Here is a 27,874-nt window from a genome sequence, read left to right on the forward strand (position 1 = left end):
CCCTCAAAGGACCTGGTGCACCCGTCGCAGTCACAAATAATTAAATATTCGTGAATTAAACAAACTCCAACAAGTCCAGTGTGTACTTTAAGTTATATTTCAATGTGCTTATAATACTCATTGCTTTTGCTCTTGCCCTTTTGTGCTTTTTATATGGATATTTTCTATACGGTCTACAAAGACAAAGCAAACGTATCCGTTGGTTGTACTACATCAGTACATAATAGTTTAATAATAATAGCATGCACAGAAGCACTAGATGAGCTAGCTATTATCAAGTGCTAGATGGTGCCATTAAGGTCCTGAGTATGGAGTGGTACACAGCCATAACACCCCAGGGTGAGCTCCAGGAAATAATGTCTCTCAGAGATGGTGGGGAGCATAAAGTCTGGTCAGCAGCCAGCCATCATTGCTGGCCAGAGTGGAAGAAGGGGCAGAAACTAATCTGACAGGAGTAAACAACAGGTTGGTAACATTTCTAGAGCCCTGTCTGCAATGGGCTATCCACCTTTACTACCACTGAAGAAACTGCAAATTATGGGTCCAATTTTTGCTAATTTAGAGACACCCTGAGAGACTATCTATCTCCCATTATGATATCATCAGAGCTGCAATCAACAGAGGCGCAAAGTAATGCCCCTTTCATTTAAAAGCAAGATTCCATCCCTCCTGGATCTCAAAAGGTCTTTTCTTATTAATCTTCAGGATATGTTGCGAGGCCTGTTATTCCCCTGGAAATTTTGAGAAGGTAGTGAGTCGAGAGTTATGGACTGATTGGTTAAGAGGGAACTGTTTTGTCCTCTTACATTTTGTAGATGTTATTGCAAGACTTTAAATTTAATATCTAATTTTGGATTTTATTATTATTGTATCTTAAGTTTTATGACAGAGCTTAGGGTTTTGACTATGCGCTTAAAAGTTATCAAAATAAATAAAATAGCTTCAACTTTTTTATGGTTCCTCAGTTTTAACAAAAGATTTTGTTCAACACACAGTTTTCCTTTCTCTTTATTGATTTAAAACATTCAGTTGTGAAGAATGTAAGTGACAACATGAATGGTTTATGCTCAGTATGTTTTATCATTATTCTTTTATCCTAGCATTTGATTTAGGCTACTAAATATTACTAAACACTATTATCACTAGAATACACAAGTGGTACTACATTTAGGTCTGGTACATTATCCCACAAATATAAGCTAATGCACATTTATCCTTCCAATTTATTTGAAAATGTGAGATATCCCAGCAAACATAATAAAAAAAAAAAAACAATTGTCAAAAAATAAGGAAACATCTCAAAACCTTCCCAAACCAAAATTTCCCCACAGTCTATTTTACCATAAAAAGACTGGAAGAAAAAATATGAGCTTTCCACATTGCCTTGAAGGTCAACAAATTCAGGCTTTGGCAGCCTAGTATGGGAAGCGAGAACTGGAATTGACAACCTTTCTCTGAAAAGATCTTGTCCACACCTCTACTCATTTAAGCCAAAGGATTATTAGTTCATGCACCTCATCTGCGCTCAATTGTTGTGTTATATATGAAGAAGAGATCGTCTCTGAGGCCTCTAGGACCTAAACCTACATTTACAGCACAGTGATCTATTTTAAAATATCTACTTTAACACATTAACAAATCAAATAATACTGATTAGAAGTAAGTTATAACAACTATATTCCTCGTGTATTTACTTAAAACATACTAACCTGTTCCAGTGCCTGTATTTTGCTGTCTTTGACTTGCAAAATTTCTAATATTTTCCTGTCCTTGACTTCAGCTTTCTGCTTTTCTCTAGAAACAAAAAATAGACACTTTATTAGTCATAATTTGCAGTTAATCATTTGAATTTTTCATGTCCTGATAATGAATGTCATTTTAAAGCACAGAAAATTAAATTATCTAAGGCTGACAGCCCTTGCGGAATTAATCAGGGAGCATATGGCAAGTGACAGCAAATTACATTGGAAAACAGCTAAGACAACTTTATTCTAAAGAAACAGGCGTACCAGGAGTTGAAATATCATAAAAGAAAACCTAACGTAAATCGGCAGTGTTACTTCCAAAAGACATGGTCTATTCAGCTATATAATGAGCAAACTCTTTTTTTTCCTGTTAGCAACACAGAAACCTTAATTTGGCAGATCTCCCACTCAACTTGATGGCATTTTTCTGTTTGTCTGTAACACAATCACTTTTGAATGCTGATCCAATCAATACCAACATTTCAGGTAATGGTCTAGTCATCAGTTGGCAGGACCCTATTGATTTTGGTGAAAATCAGAAAACCGGATGCACAGAGCCCCTAGCATCTGGTTAGCAGACCATCAGTTGTAATCAGGTCTGCAACTGTCTATATATCAACAAATTGGTTGATGGAGCCATTAAGACCTTCTATCATAACAACACCTCTGCCTTTCATCTCAACTGACTGTAAAAATGTTAGCACGCTGAAGAACTCTATGTATGCTCCAAAGCTTCTCTCTCTCATCAACAGAAGTTGGTCAAATAAAAGAGATTATGTTACCCACCTTGCCTCTCTAATATCCTGGAACCAACACAGCTACAACAACACTGCATATAACATTCGCAATGATTTATTTCCCAGACAGAAAAGACATAAGAATGGGAAGAAAGGATGAATGAGGGAAGCACACAGAGCCCAGGCTTAGGGGAGAGATTTGATGACCCTGGAATCGGGGGAGAAGAGTATTAGGGGAGGGGGGACACAGAGTCCGTGGCACGATGAGGGGTGCGATTCCAGGGAGTCCCTGAAATAGAGAGGGTGGGAAGTAGGCATACAGGGGTGCTTGTGGGAGGTAAGGGAGGAATACAAGGAGCCCCTGGTGTATGCAATGAGCTTGGCCCATAAAAGCAGTGAATTGCGCAACCCTCCCTTGTTCCATATTGGGAAATTTAAAAAGGATAGCATACATTGTGGCACAAGCCTATTTTAACTCAGCACCCACAGGAGTTCTATTCTAAGGCTGTCAACAACTGGAAGTTTTTAGCTCAAAATGTACTGTGCCCTAATGCTTTCTAACATGATGTCCTCTCAAAGTCCCAGGAGTGCTAAAACTTCCAGTCTGATTCTGATTGCAGAGTGTTAACTCTATCTGGGGAAATTTTTTACACTGAGTAAGCATCTTTGAAGACCCAAAACGAAAACTTGTCAGTGTGAACAACCTTCTTCTACCTCAGCAGAAGAAGTTGTAAGCCAAACGGTTATTTTGGTGAGAAATAAGCACTACAAGAACCCAGACCTATCAGTTGTGTTTCGGAGCCATACTTAAAAGCAGAGTATTATCTACTTTATTGGCTTTCTAGAATTAATGCAAAAAGTTTTTAAAAGATATTCATCAAGCAATATCAGAAAACCTTGTATTTCAAGTTTATCCAGCTCTGAGATAGGTGTAAGTAGGCCCAAACAGAAACTTTGAGGTTCATGTCTTGGTCACACAGTGCTCTATGTGTTTGACTAGTTGTATTTTGCTCCTTGATTTAGACTGTATGCACCTCAAAAAAGACCTTGTCTAGTCCATGGCCTATACAGTGCTGAGCACACTGGATCTGATTCTAAGCCCACTGAAGTCAGTGGAAAGACTTCTATTGACTTCAGCGGATTTTGGTTCATGCCCAGTGTTAGTATTCAACAAATAAATATAGCAATGTTAAACTGTATTGATTATATGGCAGAATTAATTCTCATATATACAAGCATTTTTTTAGGAAATTTAATTGAAATTGAGCTCAACTTACGGTATAATTAAGATTGGCAGTTATTACAGTGATAAGCATAGCATAAATAACTAAACAGGGAAAAAATAATAGAAACAGTTCCAGCCTCTGCAAAATTTGTCAGCATCTATGTTTTACTACTGTTGGTCTAAAGCTTACAGTTCCTACTCAAGGAAAACTCTCATCACAAACAGAAAAGAGAAAACTAAACATAAGTCATGTCTACAACACTAGAAGCACTTTATCAGGATAGGAATACCAGCATGCTATACCAGCAAAGCACTCCTCGTATGGATGCAGCTAACCTGGCTATGCTATGCCAGGCAATAAAACTACCCCTATGAGTGAAACAAGCTATGCCAGTAGAAGCGCAGCTTTGCTGGTATAGCTGCTTCTACACTAGGTCCTCCTGCCAGCACAGCTCTGTGTTCTAATTTGGCAAGTGAGATCAGTTTTAATACTGGAGAAAAGAGCCACAAGATCGGTCTATGTGGTAACGAGGCAATCAAAGTAGAGGGCCATCAATTTAATTTCCAGTGGGTCTACTCACATACTTAAAGTTAAGCATGTGCTTATTTGCTGGATCAGGTCAACAGTGCTCTGAAGTTTATTAGAAGCTTTAGATACAAATGAAAAGATAGGTCCCTTAGAATTAAAATGGGCACTATAGACAGGGAAAAGATATACGAAATACAGACAAGACACAAATACAAATATTTTTAAACACAAAAAACTCCTAGCTCCTTTGCCCAATATGATCTTGTCTAGCCCTCTTAGAGAATGTTAAATGTTAACTCTAGGGTGACCAGATGTCCCAATTTTATAGAGACAGTCCCAATTTTTGGGTCTTATTCTTATATAGGCTCATGTTACCACCCACCCCCATCCCAATTTTTCACACTTGCTGTCTGGTCACCCTAATTAACACCAATGGTTCCAATATTAATTCCAATTGGTTTAACTCCAATCCATGCCTATACACAAGTTACTGCTAACCTATTAATAACTCTTCTTATCCCTTTCAGTACTCGAGTTTTATTTAAACCTTGTCAATTCCAATTTCTATTCAAAATGCACTTTTACCGTCAGCTCTTCTTCCTCCCTCTCCATCTAATTCTCCCAAAAATCTCCCAACACGCACTGACTTTCAGTCTCTCTTTCACTGTCCTTTCCATTTCTCTGCGTAACAATCACCCCCTTCCCAGACTGCTGGGCTGTATGTCAGGTCTTGAAGCCAGGTGGGTTCGGTTTTAGACTTTGCCTGCCACACCACTGAGCAGATGATGTGGCTGCAGCAGTAGCTCCTCCAGCAACAGCAGCAGCTTCGGTGGAGGAGGAAGGAGAATGTGGACAAGGAAGAAGAGGACAACAAGAAGCAACTGCTACTACAGGTGCTGCTCATAGAGCAGCTTCACACAGTACAGTGCTGTTTCTGGGCTCAGGAAACCAGCATTGACTGCTGGGAAAGAATGTTTCTGCAGATCTGGGATGACTAGCAGTGGTGAGAGAAATTCAGAGTGGCGAAAGCAACATTTTTTTGAGATATGTGCTGAACTAGTACTGGAGCTGCAGTGCCAGCATCAACATGCAGTACCCTATACCTGTTGACAAGTGGGTCACCATTGACATCTCGAAGCTGGCTGCCCCTGACTGTTACTGGTCCATAGTCAACCAATTTGGCATAGGGAGATCAGCTGTTGGGGCCATTGTCCTGCAGGTGTGTTGCAATGGGTTATAAAGCTTGGCTCAGGACATAATTGATGGCTTTGCACAAATGGGGTTTCCCAAATTGTACTAGGGCAATTGATGAGACCCCATCCCTATCATTTACCCTCTGCACCAGGACTCAGAATTCATAAACAGAAAGGGGTTATTTCTCCATGGTACTGCAAGGGCTGGTTGTTCCCCATGGCAGGGTGGTTTGGAAAGGTGCACGTTGATAGGATGTTTCCAAACTCAGCTCTATTTATCTTAATGAATAAAGGACAGTTTGCCCTAGGACTCCATAATGCTCCACATTAATACTGTGCAGATGATTATCCTGGGGAACCCAGCTTATCCTCTGTTTCCCTAGCTAAGGAAGCCATTCACAGGAGGAAGTACTTAACTACTGTTGAGTTGCTGAATGACAGCGGAATGGGCATTTGGCCATCTGAAAGGAGGATGGAGCAGCTTGTGGAATAGGTTGGAAGCTGCTGGAAAAAAAAACTTGCCTAAGTTTATAGCTGCATGTTGTATTTTGCACAATATTTGTGAGAGTAAGGAAGAAAGGCTTATGATGGGTGGGAGGCTGAAGTGTAGTGACTTGCTCAGTTGTTTGAGCAACCAACGATGTGTCCACCAGAAAATGGAAACAGACAGGGCAATATTGTCACGGATGCCTATGGCCCTTACTTTGAGTCTCAGGCCTGAAAATGGGCAGCTTTACATCCAGCCGCTCTCCCATGTGGGGGCGGGGGGACGAGGGGGGATGGATTGTGAGCAGCACAGTCATTTTTATGGGTGGTAGAAGTGGCATATTGTGACTATCCGTATTTTATCTTGTGTCTGTGCCTTGATACTTTTATAAAAAATGATGACCTTTGCAAAGTGCCTGCGTTTTCTGTGTAAAATGAATTGCTGACTCTTAGTGAATGAATTTTAACGTTTTTATTATTAAACAACAATCTATTATCTAACAACCAGAAATAATCCTTTAATTAAAACAATAATGAAACAAAACTTTAGAGTGATGCAGAGCAGTGGACAGCAGAACACAACAATGGGGGTGGGGGTTGATTAACAGATTGTAAAGGACTTGCCTCTGCCTCTTCTTGCTCTGGAGCCATCTGTTGAGTGTTGGGGCTCAAAGTTATGAGGGACATTATTTGGTTCAAAAAAGCTGGTCTCTGAAGTGCAATTGCTCTTACTACCCTGAACTTGGGCCTAAGAATGTCCTCTGGGAGCACGGCTGCAGGGACATAGAGGGGAGTAGATCCTGGTGTTCCCAGTATCTTGTACTGTCCAGGGGCAGCAAAACATGGCTATGCATTGCCCGCTGCCCTAACAGCAGCACGTGCTCCAGTGGAACATTCTCGTTCTGCCTCCAGCAGTGGTTTCTGCAGCTCCCTCTCTTTCTGCACACAGTGTCTTTTGCCATAGCCACACTGTCTCTGACCACTCCACCAATCTTTCTAGATAGTTCATTTCTTTTTCCTTCTCTGACTTCCACCTCTCCATTGCTTTCATGGATTTTGTGAAGTCTGCAGTGAGGTCTGAGAACATTCTATCCCAAGTTTGCTGTTTCTTCCCCCTCAGTTTAGCCAACCACCCATTCTTGAGGATCAGGGTGCTGTAGATGCAGTGGGTGGGGGAGTAGGAAGAAAAACAAGCAGTTATTGTTCATATTCCAGAGGGGCTATGACAGCACTTTTTTAGTGTGCATTTTTTATTTCCCTTCACTGAGATTCTTCTCAATCTTAGAGGAACCTCAGAGATATTAAATGGTGTGTGCACTAGGAAGAGTAGTTTGGGATTTTTGGTTGTGCAGGATTTTCTGTTTGGGTTTGCCATTGTACCCTAAAAGCTGGGGAAGTAAGAGGGGGTTGAGAAATATGTTCCTCGTTTGGCTTTTCAGTTTTGCTGTGCTTTGGAGGTGCTTAGAGTGTTGGATAAGTAAGTTAGTAGGTGGATAGTAATCCCCTCAACATCTCCTTTAGGCTGTCCTGACTCTCAATGGTATTACACTGAGACTGGTGACTAGGAGGCAGAGAATGGCCTCCTTCATAAAGGCAAAGGGGAGACCAGTGAGATACACTGTGAAGTTATTCACCAAGATGGTGCCTCCAGAAGTGCTGCAGGAGTGAAAGACAACTGGTAAGTTATACTGGGGGAAATTACCATGCACCTCTCCTGCATAATGTCTGGACCAAAATCAAGCAATTTCTCAGCTTTAGATTCTGCTTTATCTCCCCTGAAGACATGATGAAAGTGCACAGAAAAATAGACAGGATTCTGCACTGATTGTCTGAAGCATTTACTGTTCCCTCATCTTTATATAAGCCTGTGAAAAGCCATTAAGAGCTTTACTATGCCTAATGTAAAGATCTTTTACAGGACATTTATATCTCAGCAGGGAGCTGTAGTCCTTAGTACCTGTATGGACATGCAAAGCCCATGTCTCCCTCATGTAAACTGAGAACACCAACCTATCTTCTTTTTCCTGAATCCACTGTCTCAGTACTGTTGAATTTTGCACAATTTAATGTTTTCATTGTGTGATTATGTTGCAGAAGGGAAAGGGAAGTCAGGTAGAGTTTGCAGCTGCACCATGGGGCTGGCTGCCATTTTGAGCAGGGTGAACAGTGGGGAGTTGGGGGTGTTCAATAGGCAGTACGCATGCAGGAAGGGAGAAAGAAAATAGGTAGAGGGGTATGTGCCCTTATTGGCATGGGTTTGAAAAAGGATGACGGTCGCAGTTTTGGTATGAGAGAGAGAAGCCGTGTGCCTGGCCAGAGCAGCTGCCATTCTGAAAATGGGGGGTGGGGAGGCCTAGCGGACAGTTTTGAGAGAGAGGCAGAGGCTTGAGACTTTGAAAGGCTCTTGGCTCCTAACAGCCAAAAATGGCTACAATCGTGGGGCACTTGGAACGCAAGTTAGAACTTGTAATAGCATAATAGTAAATTGTAAAGATAGATACTTATGTGACAAGGTTCCCTCAATAGGATCTGCTCCTCAGTCCCAGCCTGGGTTTCTGGTTGGTAATCAGACTCGCTTCATACACAGCTACCATCAGGGTCCTGAGTTACAAAGGAATCCTGGCTTTCTGGGGACAGCTCTTCACTGGCCTCCTCTCGTTCTTCCTCCAATGACTGTTGATATTCATTCTTGGTGGAGGGGCCACAGAGGATTAGGATCCACAACCTCTTTGGGCTCAGTAGTGGTATAATTGCTCAAAATCCTGTCCAGCTCCTCGGGTTTTCACTGCTGGACCTTGCCCTGGTATCTTTGGTTTTAATATAAGTCTTCTTGAGCTGTTTCCTCTTTTTTCCAGCAATGGTTGACCTCCCGGTTGTGATCCTTGCAGATATCAGCTTAGCAATGTCTCCCAAAAGATCTTTATTTTGGAGACTGGCCACACAGCTTCTGCACCAACACTTCTCCACAGATGTCAGGTCTTATCTAGGGCCTCGGCGGCTCCAACGGGTTGCTCAAGACATGTTGGAAGGCTTCTGAAGTAATATCACAACAATGCTGTTATATTTGAATCCAGGAACAAATGAGCAAATTCTGGCCCTGTGCCAATTTTTAAATGGGGGGGAGGGGCATCTGATCAGCTGACTCTATGCAGTGGAAGGCACAGAGATAAACAGTCACCCGCAAAGCAGTGTGAAATAGCAATTGGAGGACTACCAAAGTAGTACATGGCAACATTGTGCACACATGAACAATACACCGACCTCTCAATTCAGATTGAACTTAATACACTTTGAAAGAGGATACCAGAGTTCGTGATAAATGCAGAGTTAGTGCACTGTAATGAATTGTCTCACGTGTATACAGGCATTTTCACACCACAGTTAGCAGTGAGCATTTTTAAAGGGTGGGGTAATTAACTAGTTTGTTCTAATAAAGCTTTGCAATCATAACTTGGAAATTTATTAAACCTGCATTCAGTTTGACTAATTGATATGAAAACCTGATGGGTGGGGGTGGTTTTCCTAAGGTGAGCGCCAAAAGAACTCTGCAGCTTTTGTTTTTATTTTAAAGAGGGAATTAGAAGCAAATTAATAAAACAACCAGGAATGAAGCAAGAAAACAAGCTTCACTGGAGCACTGGAAAAGTGTGTGCACAGCTAATTCCAGTGTTTTATTGGTAGTCAAGTATTTATGAAGCCCTGTAACTTTAGGACAAAGGTACACCAGAGAGATTTTTAAGAATGAAAAATCTGGGATTAGACGGAAAGAGAAAGAGTCCTGTATCATCACTGCAAAGGAATTGTAGATTACATATATAATATACATACACACACACACACACACCCCTGAGATTCCAACTGCATAGCTAATAAAATGCAGTATTTTCCCTAATCATTGGTTACTGGTTCAACAAATATAGTGGCCCTTTAACAAAATTTGCAAGCCATGAGGTGTGTAACACAGATCCACATTCAATTTCACAAGTGGAAAAAATATTTGTGTATACCGTATTTTCCGGCGTATAAGACGACTTTTTAAACTAAAAAAAAAACCCCCAAAATCGGGGGTTATCTTATACGCCGGGTATAAACAGGCTTCGGCTGAGCCAATCCTGGGAGGCGTCTCTCTGGTGTATGCCATTAATGCATACAAAGCCTGCTCGGATTGGCAAAGGTTGTAATAGCCTGCCTCTCTGACTCAGCCAATCCGAGCAGGCTTAATAGATGACACCACTCCCGTGAACGCTCCGCCCTCCTTCTCCTCCCCTTCCCCAGCTTCCAGCGAACATTTTGCGGGAAGCCTGAAAAAAGGAGCAGGCAGATAAGCTGGGCGTGTGGGGGTGGGGGTGGGGGAGGGGGAGGGGGCGGGACGGCTTACCTGTGGCGCCGGTCCCGGTGTCGGCCCGGGGAGCTGGCCCGCGGCTGCGGCTCCGGTGTTGGCCCGGGGAGCCGGGCCCCGCAGCTGCGGCTCCGACCCTGGCCCCCGGCAGGGGTAAGAGGCCAGGGCCAGGGCTGGGACTGGGGAGGGGGAGGAGGGGTTGGATCGGGCAGAGGTTCTGGGGGGGCAGACAGGGGATGGGGAAGGGGGGGTTGGGTAGGCGCCGCGTGGGAGTGGGTGGTGGAAGGTTAACTGACTAAAGTGAGTTTTAAGGAGGAAAGAGAGGCTGGCTGGTGCACAGGGTCTGGGGTGATGTCTGAGGCATAAGGGGTGACATGAGAGATGGCATGGAGTCACTTGTAGAGAGGGAAAGCAGTGGAATCAGCAAGTCATGCTGAATGGGCTGAGCGAACGGGTGACTAGGAGCAATCCAAGAGGCACATGCAGAGTTGTGCAGGGCTAGATGAGGGTGAAGAGTCTGAATTGGATGCAGAAAGAGATCAGAAGTCAGTGGTCTCCTGGAAGGGCTTGTGGGTGTGACACTTTCAGGTGTGAGATATGTGTGGCTTCAGAGGAGACCATGACATGGTTAAAGGCTTTGGCAGAAGAAGAGAGTTTTTCTATTATAAAAGCTATACTAGAATTTCTGTATTTGATTGGACTTGGAGGGGACAAGGAGCAGGGCAGGGGGGGTTATGGGTTGTGGTTTCTGAGGGGGGGGGCAGGACGTGGGTGGGGGGGTGTTGCCTCAGAAGGGGGGGTAGTCTTATACGGCGCGTATAGGCCAAAACCTATGTTTTAACTTGAAAATTAGGGGGTCGTCTTATACGCCCAGTCGTCTTATACGCCAGAAAATACGGTAAATTAATTCAAAATGTTAGGGTTTTTGTATTCTTTATTCCAGCTACAAAGATGACACATACCATAATCTTGGATAATGCCACAGAAATGTGCTTCAATTAGTTATCACAAATTACTAAAGAAGAAAACAACTACAACTTATTACAGTAATATAAAGATGCAATGGATGTTAGCAGAAGCTTGCAGCATAAATTAAAGCCTTTATGGAATTTTATCAGCAGCTCCTCCTGGCAGTATAGTATGACTTCCAATACTCATTACAGGGATGCTCCCCAAAGACACACTAGGTGAAACTACCGTATGCTACAGTACTATAGTATCTTTGGATCTCTTGCTGCAGTTTAAAGGATAAGGTTCGATAAGCATGACTAAAATAAGACTTGTTCTTTATAAAGGAAACAGGTATATATAAAAAAAATCTCTGTTGGGTCCCTTTATACATTTACAATGCATTAAAAAGGTTCACCAAAATATGGGGAAAAAATCATGCACTGTCAAGAAGTTGATGATGATCAATGACTGAGACAAACTCCTGTTTAGCTAATTAGAACCACTGATGAGCAATAATGATCTGAGCTAAGAATATTTGCAGACTTCTTTAGGATGAAAAATGGAGTGAAGAGAGGCTGTCAATTCGTACAAGTTTTAAGCTCCAATCACTTTTCCCATGAGTACTACCTATTTAAAATTTTTAACATCGCTGTATTTAGCCACATGGATTATCCACATTCAGCTTTCACCATCCACCGAAAGCCAAAAATCTGTGAAATTATTCTAAAGCATTAACTAAATTTTATTGTGTTCTGGCCCACGCTATATATTATACAACATGACAGTATCATATTTTCTGGGGTTTGGCCCATTTTTAATGAGTTGTCAAAAATGAAATATTAGAGACTATAAGGAAACATTTAACTATGAATGAGGTGTGAAAATAGAACTTGCATTACAAAAGCCCACAGATTTTCAAAAGCAAAGTTCAGTGAAGTTTGTAAAAATATTATATTTCATAAAATAAACTTGCAAAGCAGTAGTAAAAGTAGTAGGGAAAAGAGATATTTTGGATTCTACCATAGGCCTTTACTTGCATCAATCATTCAATTAACCATTCTTCTGAAAAAAATAAAAACATCTGAGCTAAATAAAGATGTGCTATTTTTTACATTTAATGACAACGGGTTTAACTAATAAAAAGACTGAGGCTGTTTATTTGGAAAGCTCTCCATGGTTTTATTGCTCACCTCATCTTGATTACCGTATGGATCACATTTTTATAAGAACCTATTTTTTAATACTCAAAAAGAGCCCCTTTATAAATTTCCCCCTAAATATCTAAGGAAGTTTGGAGACTCTGAATTGTGTAATAAAATCATGGTTACATTCTCATTACTATTTATTTGGTTATCAAATTGAAAATTATGAAATGATTCCCTGGACATATAATTTTTTTTTAATTTTCATTTAGAAATTGGAGAAGGAGGGAGAAAAGAAACTTGAAAGGATGCAATATTTCAAGCAGACCCTTGTGCCTGCGCAGAACCTGCAGCAGGAATTGGTCTTATGCCTAATTTTTCAATTGGAAACTTTATGGTGCCTTTCACTACGTAGTAAGTGAAAGAGTTGAAAAAACGGGGCTGATTAATTTTGATATCCTAATAAATTTCTATTCCTCCTCATTCAGATCCTAGGAGTGCAAAACCTAACACTTAACAGTCAACCCAGATTTTATAATTGCCACAAGCGCAATTAATTCCTTTGTTTTTAAATACTTAGAGAGTTGTACTTCAAACTGATTTAGAAAATATGGGAGGAAAAAGAAAATACATATTTGAATGCCATTCATGCTACAATTTTTGAAGAAAGACCAGTTATTTCTATAACATGATCATGTAGCCTACTTGAATAATTCTTTACAACTTGCAAAATTAAGTACCAGTACATAAATCTTTAAGCAAAATCAATCTGATTGCAACCAAAAGAGGAAAAAGAAAAATATCATACTATGAAATTAAATTATTTTTCATAGATTCTAAAAAAGTTAAAAATAAAGTGTTTACTCCTATTATATCTGTTACTTGTTCTGTTATCTATTTTACTGCATGTTTCATAATGGAAAAGCATCATTAAAGAAACCAATTTTTCCTTTTACAAGTTCAGTGACTTTATTCAGTAGGTGATTTATTACGCAGTCTGATTTTAATATATGCACATAGAAGACTCTTTACAGTTTTTATATTGAGTGTAGTGTGTGAAGCATGAAAATTGTGTCATATTTTGCTGTGAATAATTTTGCAAACATTTTTCATCTAGATACACAAGTCTCTTACAGTGTTCAAAAATATCAGCACTTCAGAACAGACTGTTTTAACATCTGCACATCACCAGGGTTTCCCCCAAGGATTTTTAAATGATGCCTGCTTGTGCTGAATAAAGTGCTAACTTGCACCTTGCATTTCAAACTGTGTCCTGAGCAGCCATCCAGTTGGTACAAGACCAGCTGAATTCCCACAGGCCACTGTTCACTCAGGCTTGACTGCAATTATCATGTCAATATTTTGTGCTCCGATATGCAGATATGCACACGTGCAAGCTGCATAATACTTTCTTCTCCATGGAATGTTGACTTATGTTCAATGTTCTGAGAATTTTTAATGAAATAGGATATTAAACTTCCATCAACTATAGACAGTCACAATTATATGACCTTAGATTAAAAGGTTACACCCTTATACTCTATTATTCTGTCCAATTTGCTGAGTGATAATTGGGGAATCGAGTTAAAACACAAATTCTAATTTTAATTGTTTTAATAAATTCACACACATGCACACACAGAAAGGAAAACATTGTAATGGTCCTTTAAAAGGGATGAACTGTTATTTCCTTCCTAGTCCTATTGTCATTCACTTCCTGTTTTCACTGTTTATTGCTTATTTTCATAACAATAGCATGAGACAGCACGGAAAGCCACCTGCATGTGATGTATTAGTCCTTCAAAAAGATGCAAGTGAATGAGCAAGTTACATTACTTTAATGATTTTCTTAATAAACATCCATCTAAACTATTTTACACATGCACCAGTTCAATGATTACTGAAGTGGAAAACATCAGACATGTTCCTCACTTCCAGCAAATCTGCATATTTTGGATTCTTAAGGAATCCAACATGATCTGATGCTTCACAGCTTCTTGACAACCTGTGATCAGATATCCTAAATCCATGGTGCAATTAAAGGAAGTAACAAATTACTCCAATTGATTCTACTATCACCACTTCATTTGTTCCCGGACTAAGGCTGATCTTCTCTTCATCCATCTGCTCATTTTCTTCCAGACATTGAGACATCTTGGGGATGACAGAGCTTGCATTAGTGGAGACAGAAGTGCTCACTTAAATACTGTGCAAAGAATGATGACACTGGAGTGCAGATTTCTCAGAGAGATCTCAAATGGTGACGAGCAGGGGGAGAGTGCTGAGCCTTGCAAGACTCCACCTATGGTTCTAAGTGAGGAGAAGCAGGAATCCATGCGATCCGTCCAATAGGAATAAGTGTATCTAGCATAATGCTATCCCATTTACTTCTATTAGGTCTTGTATCAGCACCACAGTCAATGATGTTAAAAGCCACTAAGGGATCTAGTAGTATCTCTTTAAAAAGGGGGGGGGGATCTGGGGGACAAATCAGAATGAATTGTTGGAAAAACTGTCAAGATTTTGTGTACAGTAAATAAGAAAAGGCTTACATAGGTCTTCAAAAGGTGTTATACATATATCTTTTAAAATTTACAGCGATGTTCCACCATTCTATGGACCCTAACTATATTTACTAAATGCCTACATGGATTGACCTGTTAACTCAGGACTTTTTAGTACCTTTATACTTTTTCTTCTTAAAACATTTTTCCTTTTTAATTTTATCATCAAAAATAAATGTTTCAAAAGGCAAGCGAACTAGAAATAGCATACTTTTTACATAATACAGAGATCAATAGTATTTAAAGCAGTTGGAAAGTACACTAACATGAGATATACTTTTACAATGGCTTGTTTGAAAATACCTGGAGGCTTTTACATATCCCAAAGGCTTTTCTCATTTGCACAGCAAAGATAATTTTTTGTTTGCATCTGAATATTAAATGGAGAATGTAGTTACAATAACCGAATAAGAACTGCAAAGAATGCTGAAAAATAAAATCTTCTGTGTATTTCAGGAATTAACACTGCAGCCACAGTGAGGTACCAGTTAAATTTTAAAATTTTTAGGGCAGCTGAACTCCCATTTTGGGAGCATGAAAGCATTTTGAAATTGTAAAGTTAGAAATAATGGGAATCCTAATTTTACTTAAAAAAATCTAACATGAAATGGAAACAAAAAATTGCACTTTTCCACGTAGGTCTGAGAAGTTACTAGAACAAAGTTATCTAACAATACAAATATACAATTACTTGATTGTAGGACTAGTAATTCCTGAAGTCACAGTTCCTACCAATTTATGCTTTTCATTTTCTCTTCATCATTCCATCTTCTTTGTATTGTGTGAAGTTGTAACTGAGCACTTTAGCACCTTTAGACTTGCATCTTTTTATCCCTTGTAGTGTCATTACCTGCAGAAAAATTGCCTTCATCCACCTACTTAAGGACTGAATCTCACTATATTGTACTGCCAAACTCATCACATCTTGGGTATGAGATATTTTCTTTCCTGCTAGTTCTTATGATGTGTTCCAAGAAAGGAAGTAAGTAGTTGTCCTGTGACCTTAGCTAAACTGTGATGAAAACTTGTAATTTACTGAGCACTGAAAGTTAGTAGTTGGCATAAATATATTGGAAAATGAAGGTATGCAAACACTTGTGCTATCCATGTTGCATAGCCCCAAGGAGAAAGAACAAAAAGGTTGAACACATCTCAACCCTGAATCAAGATTTTCTGATTGTCAGATTTAATACTGCTCACTGATGCTTTTAGCATTTCAAACAAAAGAGGACATGTTGATATAATAATTCTCATGTGGGATCTGTTGCCTTATACCCATTTCTCTGTAGTGTAAGATTCTCAGATGTTGCTGATTAACTCAGTGCTTCTATTGTTTGCTTATCAGGTTTACTGCGTCACCATGTTTCTTAAATTTCTTAAATCCATTTTTCTTTGGTAGACATGCTAATCTCATATCGTTCCTCTCAATCTTCCAGCCAGCAGCAGAGCCATGTGACATTGTAGTTCTGCAGACTCCCTGGAAATCTCACTAATGGAAAGGAAACATCTTAGAGTCGAGAGACAGTGATACTGGCATTTGAGCACAGAAAGAATTTTCTTGGTTCCTGAAGTAGAGGAAAGGAGGACACGTTTTCTGAAAGGACAAGAGATGTGGGAAGGTAGAAGAACTAAAGCCCACAAGAAGTCAGACGCTGTTGGAAGACTAGCGCTGTATATGATGAGAAAGTTGATTTGGAATTGGGGAGGGGGCTGTGATGCAGCACATGGGCCTCACATTGGCAATGAGGGGGTTAAGGAGCCTATGGACTCAATTGACCCTGCCCCCCTACATCTGCAGCTAATGACAAGCATGTAGAGGGGAATTAAAAGGAGAAGACCTAGCCCACTTCAGGCTGAAAAGTGTGACACAGAGGGCGATTGGAAAGGATTCACCCTTCTAGACCAGCAAGTCCGAACCAGAATAAACAGGGAGATGGGAAGACACTGAAGACTAAACGACAGGGGTTGTCCTGTGTCCGGGGGGGGAGAATGAATTTACTTTGAAGACTATAAATACAATGCAAGGAGACATTTTGTTGTCCATTCACTGAGAACACCCCTTGAAGAGCCTGGTTATTTCTGAACATTTGGACTCTGGTTTGACTGAAAAGCAGCTAGCTCTGCACAAGGCTGAATCCTTAGGGGGAAATCTACATTATTAAACAGGAAAAGTAACCATTGATAAGTACAGACCCAGGTTTGCATTTTATGATTTTCTTTTATGTGTAACCAATTCTACTTCCACTTGCTATCCTTACTCACTATTTCTTAAATGTTAACCTTTGATAATAAACTTATGATTGTTTTCGCTATATCTCAGTGCTGCAATATTATCTAGGAACTGATTCTCAGTTGAATCAAACAAACTTGTGTATACACTGTCCCCTGGAGGATAGCAAACCTGGTAATAGCTGTGAGTGTCTAGAAACAGGGGGTGAATACCACAGTGGGGATACTTCAGATGTGGCTCAGGGTGCACCTATTGTTAACCTGCAAGCCAAAGTAAGGGCCAGCAGTGCCCTGAGTAGATTGCGTGGGTGGCTGACAGGTGGCATCAGAAAACTGGCATCCAGTTAAGCACAAGCAAGTCTCTCTGTCACTTTGGCAGAGGGGTAACAAGATAACTCAGTTCTGGGTACCCCTTTGAGAGTTTCACAACCAGGAAGGAAGACAGAGCTCTGCTACTTGCTCAGCAAGGGAAACCTGCTTCCAGGCAAGACCCTGTGGATACCTGCTACCTAAACAAGTCATTTGATGGTTGGGCAACTAAGCCCAGGAAGACTATCAAAAAGAGACTAGCCATACGGAGACAAGCCCAGAGCAGGCTCCCACCAGTGAATCCGTGGATGATCCTTATTTGGAAGTTCACTGTTTTCCTGGGTAGGACTCAAGTGTGCCATAGCCAGAGTGCTATAGTACCACAATACCAGATCTGTGAGGTCAACATCCAACTATTAGGGACCTGCACTGGAGTGAATCATACCGACAGGCCACAAGAAGGCACTGCCCAGACAACCCAGTTACAGGAGCAAAAAGAAGAAAAAGAGATGTATAGGTAAAATTAGGGCTATAAGCGATTGCTGGAGAGAGGACCGGCCCCTCAAGCAAAAAAAAAAAAAAAGATGTTTTAAAAAGTCTACCTTTACTAGGCGTTCAATAAATCAAAAACCAAAACCAGCATAATCAAGTGCAAAGCTATGAGTTTTATTAATCATATCTGCACTGAATGGGTATCCCTAGCAATAACTAAACCCAAACACTGCTCCAGGATCCTCTGCAGTTATGCTAAGATCTGGAAAAAATGCCCCAGACGCAACTGGAAATTCCATAATTCTGGCCAAGAAAATGGGGGAGACATATCATAGAGACATTACACACACCCCTTTGACATTCATACCTTTGAATTCACAACAGCAGTTCTACTGCATCAAACAATGTTGTTTTAAGAAATAGAAGCAACAGAGTGCACTTAGGATTAGAGAAGTGCATGAACAGTACTGTCACCAAGCTTTTGCACACAAAACAAAATCAGAATACGAGACTCAACAGCCAAAAATGGACAAACATTGCAGAGTCCAAAAAAAAAAAAAAAGGAGTAATCCAAAACAGATTTCAATTTTCAACTTCAGAAAAATCAATAGATGCACCATAAAATAATATTAGGGAATGTTTTCTTACCTACCATGCTCTTTTATAGAATATATAAAAGGATAACACATAGGTTTTTCGTGACAGTAACAAGAAAACTGAAATAATAAATAGTAATAAAATATTTAATGTATATTAGAGTAACACCCAAATGCCCCATTTAGGACTGGGGCTCCATCATGCTAGCTATGATGACAAATACATAATGACAGTCCTTGTCCTGAATCACATACTAACAAATTTAAAATATGAGGCAACAATTAAGTGTGAAAAAAATCCTAGGAAGAAAAGTTGGATGAAGGGAGGACAAGAGACTATAAAAGTGTCTGAACTACAGTCTATACAACTTAATGGCATTTCCTAACTTTTGTGGGCTTGTCTTTGCCCTAAGTAACTTCCTTTTAATGTGTTTTTTGTATGTAATTCACACACTCCTTTTATAAATTATGGGGAGAGGCACATACCCATCACCTATAGATAAGGCAATCTAACACTTCTCATTATAGTTCCGTGTTTTCACTTTCTTAGAACTTTACCAAGTTTTTCATGCAATCAGCTTTCAGTTTTATGTGTTTGCTCTCTGCCTCAGGTTGATATTTTTACATAAATAATTTTTTAACATTTAGTGGTTCCGCCATTTCCGCCATTTCCAAGAATGAAGTTACCAAGAAACAGTTTTGCCACTGTTTTTTTAACAGCTCTAGTACCCCTGGGATTTGGAATAAAACTTTAAATTTGGTAGGGGAATTGTCCTGGGATCAGAGAAATATCTTCTGTCCTCATCAAAAGATGTCCAGATTTGGACAAGTTATTAATCACAAAAAGTCATCATCTGAACATACACAGCAGAACTTGTTCTAGAATTACTCCTAAATTTTCTGAATGTTCTAATGCAGCCACATTACCCATACAACATCAATTTATGTCACCTTGTGTGTATGCATTATGCTGTCGACTTTAACTATATGATCACATACTATTTTTACCACACAATCGTTTCTTCTTTCAGTGCAGAAGATGGATGGCAAATGAGACAGGGTTGTAGAGTGAGTGAGCTGTTGACCAGGCCATATTCACAGCAGATGCTGACGACTGGTTATTAAGGGAGGGAACTGCAGCAATCAAAAAGGGGTTTTGTGGTTAAGGCGCCAGACTGGGACGCACAAGAACAGGGTTGTATCTTGCTGTACCACAGACATTCTACGTGATGTTGGGCAATTCACTTAATGCAAAATTTTCAGAGGTGGTCAATAACTGTTTTCCTTATTTTCTGGGTGACACCTGGGGCAAAATTTTCATAAGTGCTAAACACTCACAACTCTACCTGGAATCAATGGAAGCTTCAGGTGATTAGAACCTCTATGAAAGTCAGGCCACAGCTATCTTAAGTTGAGCACCAACAATTAATGATCACTTCTTCTAATTTTGGCCTCAGTATGTATCTGTGTGGCTCAATTCCCCATCTGCAAAATAGGGATACCATACTTCCCTAGGTCACAGAAGTAATGTTCAGATAAATTTATTAATATCTGTAAGGCAATCATATATTATGGTGCTAAATTCATTAATATTTCTAAGAACCAGATACTATGGTGATGAATGCCCATCAGTAAATAAGATATTATTTATTCAGTGCAGGGCTTGGAGATAGAAAGAAGTGTTGAACAGCTGCCTCTTTCACTTAGCACTGTCCATCCTGTCCACTGAATAATGCAGGGACCCTGTGGAAAAAAACAGTATGTGATCATTTAATTAAAGACCTCACCAAAATGCTTATGTACCAGGGAACAGAATTACAGTTGCACAGGTAACCTTAATTCTAGAATTACCTAATTACTGAGTGCTTGATTTTGCAACCTAAAATTCTGTATGTCATGTATGTACACAGTATATAAAAACTGTCAATGACTACCATTCAATCTAGCCACCATTAGTAGCCCTTTTTTTAAAAAAAGGAATAACACCAAATCAATCTGAGGGATGTGAGGATAGACTCCTTATACATAAGATTAGGAACATCATTCAATGCATAAGGAGCAGTCTAGATAAAAGCACAGAGTTTTAAAGTTTATTTAGATTTGCTTAAAAAAACAACCACTATCTTAGGCTTTAAGAAGCCTTGACAAAGTTTAAAGATACCATTCTTACAAATTAAAGGATCTAGATTATTTCAGAAGTTTAAAACTTTTTACAATTTTTTTTAAAACATGAAACCATGTGGCATCAAACAGAAGAGATATCTAGCATATTTGATTTAAAAAAAATCATACAGAAAGTCTTCAAGCTCACCTTTCCACCACCAAGCTGATCGCTTGTGTAAGATCTGGATTTGCCACCTGGAGGCGTTTCCACAAAGACCATACAAATTCTTTATCAGCCTTAAAAACACGAAGAGAGAAATAAACAATGCAAAATATGTATGTTTAGCATACAACTTTTACAGAATAATGAACTATTAGTATTAATATTCAGAAGTTAAATTATTAAGAACTATATTTTAGAGAAAAGTCCAGTGACTTTACTGCTCAAGATGATGTATTTTGTTTGTTTCAACAGATGTCCAACTCAAAGAGAAACTAATTTAAAAGTATCAGTGCAGAAATAGTAAAATATCTTTCTAAAATGCCAATCGATAAGTCTTCAATGACAGCGCTCACTCCTTCTTCAGTTCTAGGTATAAAAGAAATGCAATTCACTCCTTCACCAGAGGAGCAAGTCTGAACTCCCAAATTCATCTCCCCTGCTGGAAGAATTCAGTCTCTTATATCGAGGATAGAATCTTCTAAAGATACCGAGAACTTTCTGATCTTGCAGCAAAAAATAGCTTTTACTAGAAGCGGAACATTTTGACAGAACAAATAACATGGAGGACAAATTTCTCCTTCATGAAACAAAGATTTTAAATATAACAGGAGTACTTGTGGCACCTTAGAGACTAACAAATTTATTTAATATAGATGCTTTAGAAGCAACAAGATGGAGGATCTATACGTATCAGTAAGAGAGTATTAGCACTCACTTAAGTAAGGCAGTGTTTTCAACCTTTTCTATACTAGTACTCCTTTTTTGGGATGTTCTAGCAAACTTGCGATACAGCAAAGTGTGACGCAGTAGGGAGCAGGGCGGACTGACCTGGGAATGTTGTCTAGTTTTACTGGGACTGTCTGCATTGGGGATGGGATAGCCGGGGATGACTTCAGGTGAGGAACGATATCTGGGACTGTAACCTGAGCCAGAAAGAGGGCGGGACCAGGTAACACCTTTGCCTGGGAAACCGGACAAAGGGAGAGGAGGAGCCAGGGGGGAGTGAGTCGGCTGGAGGGGTTTTTGTGTTCAGTTTGGGCTGGCTGAGAAGATGCAGGGAACCCCAAGTCTGGGGGCTATGCTCCTTGCCCCCCAGAGGGACCTGGCGGAGGGGTCCCTGCTTGGGACCATGTTCCTGTCATCTAATAAACCTTCAATTTTACTGGCTGGCTGAGAATCATGGTAAATCGCAGGAAGCCAAGGGTGCAGGGCCTGATCTCCCCCACACTCCGTGACACAAAGACACTATGCTCATGACTCTTTAACCCCTTTTGGCAACCCCCAGGCTGAGAATCAAAGCCTTAAGGTAAGGAGAGGCTAAATCCAGGATCATTCCAATGAAAACAAAATCCACATCCCACAAGAAAAGGTGTGTTATTATCCTCCGCATTTTAAAACTGCAGTAGGAGAGCTGAGAATAGATTTTAGGTTAAAATTAAGTTGAAAATGCACTGTTCTTGCATTTTATTCAAATACTGATATTAGTTTTCCACATTTAGAATTATGGGTTTCATTCATGTGCACCAGACAGTTTTATCCTAAATTAGATGGTTGTCTCAGTTTCAGGGTAACTGCATTAATATTCCCCCTCAATGGTCTACTCCAGAAGTGTCCAACCTGTACAGGGAGCTGCTCCACCATTTGCCCAACCCTTGTGCATCCACACCCCCTCATAGCAAGACCCTCCCACCAAGCCTCAACTCCCCTGCACCCAGAACCCTCCAACAACCCCACTCCCGCTTCATCTGGACCACCCCAACAAGCCACCCACACCCAGATCCCCATGGTACCATGCCCCAACTAGCTGCACCTGGATCTCCACACCACTGAGCCCTACTCCCCCAGCATTTGGACCCCACCAGTGAGCCCCCCACACCTGACCTCCCTGCTGAGCTCTATTCCCCCCCACCCAGACACCCCTCCTGCTGACCCCCAACTACCTTCACCTGGATCCTCCCTGCAGAGTCCCATTACCGTTGCACCCAGAACCCCCCAACAATCCCCTGTGCATCCAGATCCTCCTGCACCCGGATCCCTCACTGAGCCGTCTGCACCCAGACTGCCCCATACAGAACCCTCTCAACCCACACCTGGATCCCCCCACACTAAACCCACACCTGGTGTACCTGGCACAGAGGAGGGACCTAGGGTGCTCCTGGGGCAAGCCTGGTCCTTGCTCTATGTCAGGGTTGGATGCAGTCTCACCGCTAAGTCTGTGTCCCCGGGGGGAAAGCTGTACAGTGATCTTCTACCTCTGTGCAGCCAGTGGCCTGTGCTCCCCAATGCCAGGCTGGAGCCTCCACATTTATTTGACAAATAAAATTTGCAGAATTTTAAAATATTGTGCACAGTTTGGTTTTTTTGGTGCAGAATTTTTAATTTTTTCGCATAGAATGCCCTAGGGAGAAAACTACCCAGCTGGCTCAGAACTCCACTTTCACATAAGAGAATTGAACTAGAAAGCAGTGGCTACTTTTAAAAATTATCAAAGATCTTCCTCTACAGTGCAACATTACTGCTTCTTGATGAAGAAAATCTATTTCCCCTCTTCATGTCAGACCCCAGTTTTGAACAAGGGCCAAATTAGTGGGGCATGTGACAATACACAGTGTTGTAATTGCTCTTCTAAAATATTCAAAAGTAGAGCTGGTCAACATGTTTTGAAAATTAAAAATTTCCTTTTCCTTTTCCAAAGAGAAAAACTCTATTACAAGTCTTCTATTTACAGGGCTTCCTGTCTTTCCCTCCAGCTTTTTCACCTTGGTGAGCCATGTATTCTTTTATCTTCATGAATTGGTTCTAATAAGACCCAATTTGTCTGAAAGCAAGGCTCAAATATGGATGGTACATGGCAGTACAGTATATTGGCTCCTCTCTAAATATACCTTCTTGCTCTCTAGAATCTCAGCTTTAAAAGAAAGTAAGTTGTAGTTGCAAAGAAAACCTTGATAACAGATGTTGTGAGGAAAAAATAACATAACAAATGGAAGAAAGGGGAAGTTGATAGTAAAGAATACATTTCAGAAGTTAGGAATTGTAGAGAATTGATGAGGGAAGCAAAGGGACACAAGGAGAAATCTATGACCAGCAGAGTTAAGGAAAATAAGAATTTTTTTTTTAAATATAGTATGAATCCTGAAAATGGTATTTGTCCACTGAAGTTATTAATAATAATAATGAAAAGGCAGAAGTGTTTAATAAGTATTTCTGTTCTGTATTTGGGGAAAAAGCAGATGATACAGTCTCATCATATGGTGATAACATTCTTTCCATTTTACCAGTAGCTCTGGAGGATTTAAACAGAAACTACGAAAGTTAGACATTTTTAAATCAGCAGGTTCAGATAACTTGCACCCAGATTTTTTAAAGAGCCAGATGAGGAGATTGCTATACCATTAATGTTGATTTTAAATAAGTCTTGGAGCACAGGGACGTTGCTGAAGACTGGAAAAAAACTAATATTGTACCAGTTTTTAAAATGGATAAACAGGAAGACCTAGGTAATTATAACCCTGTCAGCATTACAATGATTCCGAGTGGGGAAGATAATGAAGTGGCTGATACAGAACTTGATTAATAAAGAATAAAAGGAGGGCAATGTAATTAATGCAGATCAACATGGGTGTATGGAAAATAGATCCTGTCAAACTAACTTGATATCTTTTTTTTGATGAGATTACAAGTTTGGCTGATAAAGGTAATAATGTCGACATAACATATTTAGACTTCTGTAAAGCATTTGACTTGGCACTGCACAGTATTTTGATTAAAAAACTAGAACGATATAAAATTAACATGACATACATGAAATAGATTAAATCCTGGCTAATTGATGTATCTAAAATGTAATTGTAAATGGAGAATAGTCATTGAGAAGGTGTATTTCCAGTGGAGTCCTGCAGCTATCAGTTCTTGGCCCTACACTATTTAACATTTTTATCAGTGACCTAGAAGAAAACATAAAATCATCATGGATACAGTTTGCAGATGACACAAACACTGAGTGAGTAAATGAGGAAAACAAAAGTTCACTGATTCAGAGTGATCTAAATTGCTTGGTAAACTGAATGCAAGCAAACAATATGCATTTTAATATGGCTAAAAGTAAATGTATACATCTAGGAACAAAGAACGTAGGCCATACTTAAAGGATGGGTGACTATCAAGGACTCTAAAATAGATTTCAGGATTGTGGTAGGTAATCATTTGAACATGAGCTCCCAATGTGACCTGTGGCCAAAGGAGCTATTGTGATCCTGGAATATATAAGGAAATCTCAGGTAGGAGTGGAGAGATTATTTTACTTCTGTATTTGGTACTGGTAAAACAGTGCTGGAATACTGTGTCCAGTTCTGGTGCCCACAATACAAGAAGGATGTTGATTATTTCGAGGGGGTTCACAGAAAAGCCAAGAAAATGATTAGAGGATTAGAAAACATGCTTATAGTGATAGACTCAAAGAGCACAATCTATTTAGCTTGAAAAAGAGAAGGTTAAGGCGTGACTTGATTATAGACTATAAGTGTCTACATGGGGAATAAATATTTAATAATGGACTCTTCAATCTAGCAGAGAAAGGTATAATGTGATCCAATGGCTGGATGTTGAAGCTAAACAGACTGGAAATAAGGTGTCATTTTTTTAACCACAAGATTAACCAACCATTGGTACAATTTACCCAGAGTTGGGGTGGATTTTCCATCACTAACCATTTTTAAATGAAGATTGGGTGTTTATCTAAAAGATATGCTCTAGGACTTATTTTGGGGAAATTCTATGGCATGTGTTATATAGGAGGTCAGACTAGATGATTACAATAATCTCCTTCTGACCTTGGAATCTATAAATCTATACCCGCCTGAATATGCAAAGAGCCTGAAACAAGAGCTCTGAGAGGTATAAACTGCCCAATTCATTTTAAGGGGTGTTAGCTCAAATGCCTATGATGATAATTTAAAATGACAACATTAACTATTTCACTCCATATCAAAGTATAGAACAAAGAAGAAAAACTATCATGCTATGAAAGTCTATACAATCTATTGTGAGTGAAAGCTCATTTTGGCACCACAAGTGGGCTGGGTTTAGGAGATTACCATCACATTTTTCCTCAATCAAAAAGCCAAATCCATTGAGATGAGCACAACCCAGAGCGCATACATGAACATATTTTGAACATCTGCACAATTCTGAGAGCAGCAGCTGATTTTGGCATCTCAAGTGGGCAATTTATTTTGTGGGCAGAGCGTGGAAGAGTGCCACTATATTTTCTTCTTCAATTTGACCCCTGGTGGTCTGATTTCCAGAGTGAGTCAGCAAAACAGATCTATACCTCCACATGGGACCCTAAAGCCTAATATACTATCCCACACAAAGGGCTATAACTATTACCATTATATATAATAATCGCTAGTGATTTTATTTAATTACATCTTATTTCTTTCAAATGGCAACCTCTATACTAGTTTTCAAGAAGATTTAACTATCTGGAAAATATGAAAGGTAGTAACAAGCTTTTTTTTTTTTTTTTTTTTTTTTAAACTAGAGGAACTCAAATAAGCATTAGGCAAGTTTTCCAATCAAGGTATACTTTTGAGTGTTCTATTACTCATCAACCGAAGAATTTTCTTCCAACTTTGCAGAAAACTTCTCCATAGCCTTCAGGGTAAAATCTCATATTTTTTTCGACAAATCAGTGTCCATATCCAAAGTTATAAGGAGGCTAGAAATAGGGCTCACAATGGAACTTATCTGAAACCTTAACTACAGAGCCATAAGCAGAGCTCCACAATTAGATAAGTGTATAGGGCCTGATCCAAAGCCCACTGAAGTCAATGTGAGTCTTTCTACTGACTTCAGTGGGGTTTGTACTCAGCTCTGCTCTACACAATTTAAGTCAATGGCACTTTCCATTGATTTCAATGGCCGCAGGATGTGATTTACTGGGGGCTGGGGGGAGGGGATTTTGTTTCATCATTTTAATTTTTATTTAAAAGAATAATTATGAAATAATAAAGGACCATGTAATAGATGCACTTTACATGCTGTCAACTTGTTGCAAGATCAATTTTCATTTTAAACTGTTGTGCTCTCTACAAAAATATCTCATCCAAGTGTTTAACGTAAATTACACAACAATTATTTGAGCCCCATGCTGGTTTCCATTAACTACTTGCAACCCCCTCACTGGTATTACATATTATTTCCTGTGACAAGGTGGACTAGGGCAGGGATCTGAAACTGGGGGTTGTGACAGGGTCATGAGGTTATAACGGGGCAATTGCGAGCTGTCAGCCTCCACTCCCAAACCCCACTTCACCTCCAGAATTTGTAATAATGTTAAATATAAAAAATGTGTTTTTAATTTATAAGGGTGGGGAGGTTGCACTCAGAGGCTTGCTGTGTGAAAGGGGTCACCAATACAAAAGTTTGAGAACCACCGGACTAGGGCAAGAGGCCCCTGCTAGAGGCCTCAGGGTCCTACCATACCCCGTCCCAGAAAGGTGTAGTAGAGAACTCCTGCAGGTGCCCTAGAGTGGCTGTGGGGAAGCAGCCAATCAGAAAGGCTGCGGGGAGTAGTCACTCAGGGCCCAAGGAACTGCAGTGCTAGAGACAGCGAGATGCCACCTGGAGCTGGAGGAGTGAGGACTGTGTTCCGAACTGGCTGAAGGAGCAGCAGGACCATGGACAGATCAGTTGATGGCAGGAACCAGGGGAGCAAGAGGGAGCTCCTGGCTGGCTGCTGGGACTGAAGACAGAAGAACAGCTGGGGCCAGAAAGGCCCAGAAAGCATGAAGAGTATCCAGGGAAGAAGCCCTGGGGCACAGCCCCATACCACGGTCGAGGAACTATTTGAAGACAAATCAAGAAGGGGCTGTGGGACTGAGGCAGGGAGGGCTTCAGGGTACGGCCTCATACCAAGGCCGGGACTATTTAAGGACTGAGCCCATGGAGGGCTACAGGGATGCCAACGGAGGGGTACTGGGATAGGCGCCTGGGGGACTGATTACC

At 40.2% G+C, this 27,874-nt stretch overlaps 1 protein-coding gene across 9 annotated transcripts in view; it reads right to left on the reverse strand.

The window, feature by feature from the left end:
- CNTLN (centlein) overlaps nucleotides 1-27,874 on the reverse strand; it is a 275,778-nt gene that overhangs the window by 231,323 nt on the left and 16,581 nt on the right. For all 9 annotated transcript variants that reach the window (XM_039544616.1, XM_039544618.1, XM_039544614.1 and 6 more), the window contains exons 2-3: nucleotides 20,849-20,937; nucleotides 1,710-1,794 (exon numbers count right to left, since the gene is read on the reverse strand). In XM_039544616.1, the coding sequence (XP_039400550.1) occupies nucleotides 1,710-1,794; nucleotides 20,849-20,937 (174 nt within the window). The remainder of the gene's footprint in view (nucleotides 1-1,709; nucleotides 1,795-20,848; nucleotides 20,938-27,874) is intronic.

The sequence above is a fragment of the Mauremys reevesii genome, linkage group 6, assembly GCF_016161935.1.
Source record: "Mauremys reevesii isolate NIE-2019 linkage group 6, ASM1616193v1, whole genome shotgun sequence".
NCBI classification, from domain to species: domain Eukaryota; kingdom Metazoa; phylum Chordata; order Testudines; family Geoemydidae; genus Mauremys; species Mauremys reevesii.